This window comes from Sinocyclocheilus anshuiensis, unplaced genomic scaffold (genome assembly GCF_001515605.1).
Source record: "Sinocyclocheilus anshuiensis isolate Anshui unplaced genomic scaffold, SAMN03320099.WGS_v1.1 scaffold67, whole genome shotgun sequence".
Classification (NCBI taxonomy): domain Eukaryota; kingdom Metazoa; phylum Chordata; class Actinopteri; order Cypriniformes; family Cyprinidae; genus Sinocyclocheilus; species Sinocyclocheilus anshuiensis.
This window is the reverse complement of record NW_015552546.1, coordinates 827,245-831,897: the sequence shown is the minus strand read 5'-3', so window position 1 is coordinate 831,897 and position 4,653 is coordinate 827,245. Positions and strand designations below refer to the sequence as shown.

General features: G+C 35.4%; 1 protein-coding gene across 1 annotated transcript in view; it reads left to right on the top strand.

Annotated features, from left to right (window-relative positions):
• The first annotated feature begins 505 nt into the window (after positions 1-505).
• Positions 506-4,653, top strand: part of LOC107664139 (cysteine sulfinic acid decarboxylase-like) — a 5,412-nt gene continuing 1,264 nt past the window's right edge. The window contains exons 1-10 of the mRNA XM_016454597.1: positions 506-632; positions 734-860; positions 1,020-1,110; positions 2,092-2,314; positions 2,408-2,487; positions 2,571-2,625; positions 3,416-3,532; positions 3,674-3,738; positions 3,816-3,897; positions 4,076-4,275. Of these exons, the coding sequence (XP_016310083.1) occupies positions 507-632; positions 734-860; positions 1,020-1,110; positions 2,092-2,314; positions 2,408-2,487; positions 2,571-2,625; positions 3,416-3,532; positions 3,674-3,738; positions 3,816-3,897; positions 4,076-4,275 (1,166 nt within the window). The 5' untranslated portion in view covers position 506. The remainder of the gene's footprint in view (positions 633-733; positions 861-1,019; positions 1,111-2,091; positions 2,315-2,407; positions 2,488-2,570; positions 2,626-3,415; positions 3,533-3,673; positions 3,739-3,815; positions 3,898-4,075; positions 4,276-4,653) is intronic.

The window sequence follows — 4,653 nt, the reverse complement described above, 5'->3', positions numbered from 1 at the left end:
ATGATATGAGTGTGATTATATATATATATATATATATATATATATATATATGTACTGTATGTATATGTGTGTTTATATATATATATGTGTATATATATATATATATATACACACACACACACACACACTTCATAGAATTAAACAAAAGCAAGAAATTTGAGGTTTTTCGTAGTATTTCAGTATATTTCGTCATGTTTTACAGAATTAAATTTTTTTTGTAGTAGCCTATTTAAACTTGTTTTGCTCTATACTTAAAAAAACATAAAAACAAAATGCAAAACAATAGGGAACAAAATGAAACAATAAAACAGTAGTGTTGCATAGCTGCATTTTTTTGCATAGTGCTTTAGTCCTATATCATGTGGAGTAGTTTCTGAAGAGTTGTTTCTGTGGTTAATAAATTAAAATGAATAATTTATTGAACATTGGTTTATTTTATCATATTGCTTTTGCTGTTTTTGCTTATTTAGTAACATGCATACTTTTATATGTATCTCACAGAATATATGAATGGCCATGTCCACCTGGAAGAATCAGACATGTATGAGTCAGATGGCAAGCTGTTCCTTACTGAGGCTTTCAATGTGATTATGGAGGAGATACTTCACAAAGGAACTGACTTGAAGGAGAAGGTTAAGTCTTTCAAGAATTTATCATCCCATTTAACAACTTCTACATCTTCCTATCTTATCTTGTATCTCAGGAGATCAACTGCATGTCTTTGCATTCACAGGTGTGTGAGTGGAAAGATCCCGATCAGCTGAGAGCTCTTCTGGACCTTGATCTCAGAGAGCATGGAGAATCTCACAAGCAGTTACTGCAGAGGGTTAGAGATGTGGCCAGATACAGTGTTAAAACCTGTATGTTGCATGTGCTGGGATCGAATCCCACTAATTATTCATATTAGCGGATGTCCTATATGTTTTTTTCAGTGTTTTATTCTGAAATTATTACATTTGTTCCTCCTAAATCTTGAATATGTGGTTACATCCTGGTCCAGAGCCTTTTCTCGTTCACAGGTCATCCTCGGTTCTTCAATCAGCTGTTTGCTGGCATGGACTACCATGCACTGACAGGACGGCTCCTCACTGAAACCCTCAATACCAGCCAGTATGTGTGAATGAACTTCCACATAGACATTTTCAGTTGTTCATGTTAATGTGTTACAGTGAATGTGCCTTCTTAAGGTTCTCAGATGAGTGCTGTAAAAGGGTCCGTATGGCGTTTTATTAACTGAGGGGTTCAAAAGTGTTAAACTTTTACACTGTTGCTGAAGTGTTCCATTAAACTCTGTTGTCATAGTAATAAGTAACTTATCAGAGCACTTGAAGTTATCAGATGACACCGTTTGATAACAGCATGGAGCCACTGGTTTCATATAGACTATCTAAAAACTGTGTTGATTAGAGATTGATGAAATTAGGATCTGACATTTTTAGATAATGCAAAGGGTGTTGTTATCGTTAAATAAAACTAAAAATGTTTTTGAAAAATTACATGCACTATATACATTTGAAAAAAAAAAAGATGAAATTGCTACAAATGAAAACAGAAAATATAAAAATAAAACATAATTCAAAATCTTAAAGTAATAGTTCACCCAAAAAAATTCTAAAAATGTACTCACATTCAGGCTATCAAAGATGTAGATCAGTTTGTTTCTTCATCAGAACAGATTTGGAGAAATTTAGCATTACATCACTTGCTCACCAGTGGATCCTCTGCAGTGAATGGGTGCCGTCAGAATGAGAGTCCAAACAGCTGATTAAAACATCACAAGAATCCACAAGAATCCAGTCCATCAATGAATGTCTTGTGTAGTGAAAAGCGGCATGGTTTGCAAGAAACAAATCCATCATTACATCAATAACAAACATGCAGCTTTTCGCTTCTCATGTGGATTACTTTTCAGCTGTTTGGACTTTCTTTCTGATGGCACCCATTCACTGCAGAGGATCTACTGGTGAGCAAGTGATGTAGCTAAATTTATCCAATATGTTCCCCAAATCTACTCCTTTAATAAATACTATAAATACATGCACACATCATGACTGATCCATCTGCAACATACTCAGTGTGAAGTTTTTACAGATACACCTATGAAGTGGCTCCGGTGTTTGTCCTGATGGAGGAGGAAGTGCTCTGTAAGCTTCGCTCTCTGGTTGGCTGGTCAGAAGGAGACGGGATATTTTGTCCTGGGGGTTCAATGTCCAACATGTATGCCATGAACATCGCACGGTACTGGGCCTTCCCTCAAGTGAAGACACAAGGCTTGTGGACCACACCACGAATGGCTATATTTACATCACAACAGGCAAAAAGACAAGAGCTACTTGTTCTAATCTTAGATTTAAAAGAGCATATAGTGCAGTATTTTTAAAACTGTACCATACATTTTTTTTTTTAGAGTCATTACTCAATGAAAAAAGCAGCTGCTTTCCTTGGTATCGGAACGGACAACGTTTTCATTGTACAGGTGGATGAGAGGTACAGGAACTTATCTCTAACACATTTTGGAAAACCAGTGTTTCACTTTAAATTGTTTAAAATGTTTTTTTGTTCCCCTACAGCGGCAGCATGAGACCAGAGGACCTGGAGGCGAAAATCGTGCAGGCAAAATCACAAGTAAATATTTAAATTATATCAGTAAGATGATTTTTGGGAAAATAGTCTTTTATGCTCGCCAATGCTGCTTTTATTTAATAAAAACAGTAAAAAAAAAAAAAAGTTATATTGTGAAATATTATTATAATTGAAAAGAATATACTTTAATATACTAAAAAGTTTATTCATGTGATGCAAAGCTGAAATTTCAGTGTCACATGATGCTTCAGAAATCACTCATGCTGAAAACAGTTGTGCTGATTAATATTTTTGTGGAAACCATGATACATTTTTTTCAGGATTAATAGAAAGTAAAGTTGTAAAACATTATAAATATTTACTTTCATTTTTGATCAATTCAAGGCATCCTTGCAGACCCCTGATTCATTTTTGAATGGTAGTGTATATAATTTTATAATGAACTAATATGGTAAATTTAAAGCAGTTTGTATAAGTGAGAACTTAGTTCACTTAAAAATGATGATTTATTATCTCATTCCAAATGCATTTGAATCTCTTCCTTTCATGGAACACAAAAGGAAGTATTTTGCAGAATGTTCAAGCTGTTTTTTGGACAAAGCAAAAGCGGATAATAGCCAGAAAGTGTTCTAAAGACATCTGATTGTCTGCTTTCATGTATGGAAAAGAGCAGCGTGAACATTAGACAAAACATCTCCTTTTGTGTTCTATGGAAATAAAAGGTCATACAGGTTTGAAAAGACATAAGGGTGACAAATCACTTTTTTTTGCATGAAATATCCAAGGGCCAAAAGTTAATGGTGTTTGGCCATTGTCTCTGTCTCTCCTTTAGGATGCTGTCCCGTTTTTCGTTAATGCCACAGCGGGTACCACAGTGCAGGGCGCCTTTGATCCTCTGAACCGCATAGCTGAAATAAGTGAAAGAAACGGCATGTGGATGCACGTTGACGTAAGTGCACCACGTTTACCTTATGTAACAGCATTGTGCAACACGTCTATATGCATGTGGCCCCCACTTTAAAAGTATCCAGTTGTTTGCACATTTTCACCCGTTTCTAACCGTTACAATCTGGATCTCTCTTTTTTACAGGCCGCATGGGGAGGAAGCGTGCTGTTTTCCAAAAAACATAAACATCTGGTTGCAGGAATAGAAAGGTTTGAACACTGTGATCTGGTTAGAGGAGTAGCCCATTTTTGACTATATCATTTAATGTTTTTTTTTTAACACTCAGAGCAAACTCTGTGACTTGGAACCCTCACAAAATGCTTCTAGCGGGATTGCAGTGCTCTGTGGTTTTGTTCAGAGACACCACGGTATGAATGCTTATGGAATGTAGCAATCCATCTATCTTTTCTTTTACTTCAAACCCCGTGCAAGTCAATTCATGCAATGTTTTTGCTTATTAGTCAAGTGAACGTATTACTGTATATTGACTTGCCCACAAGTGCAACTCGCTGCTCCTAATTTTATCTCCCCCATCTCAATCTGTAGAATCTGTTAATGAACTGTCACAGTGCTAAGGCAACCTACTTATTCCAGCAAGACAAGTTCTACGATACAAGTCTAGACACGGGAGACAAATCCATCCAGTGTGGCCGCAAGGTGGATTGTTTGAAGCTGTGGTTGATGTGGAAGGCAATAGGAACACATGGGCTTTCAGAGCGAGTGGAGAAGGCCTTTGCCCTTTCAAGGTATTTGATGCATCTGTTAGATGTTGTTGTTGTTGATTAATATACTATCAATCTTTTTAATGTTGCATTTTGTTAAACACTATTGACTTGTATCATTAAATGCATTGCAGTATATTATTAGATTTTAAATAACTGTTTTCTGTTTCAACATATTCTAAAATGTAATTTATTTCTGTAATGCAAAGCTGCATATTCAGCATCATTATTCCTGTCTTCCTTCAGATATCATTTTGATATGCTGATTTCCACGAAACAGTTATTATTATTGTCAGTGCTGAGCACAGTTTGGTGCTCAATATTTTAAACCTTAATATACCGTTACTGTATTACAGTATTATACTTATATATATATATATATATATATATATATATATATAT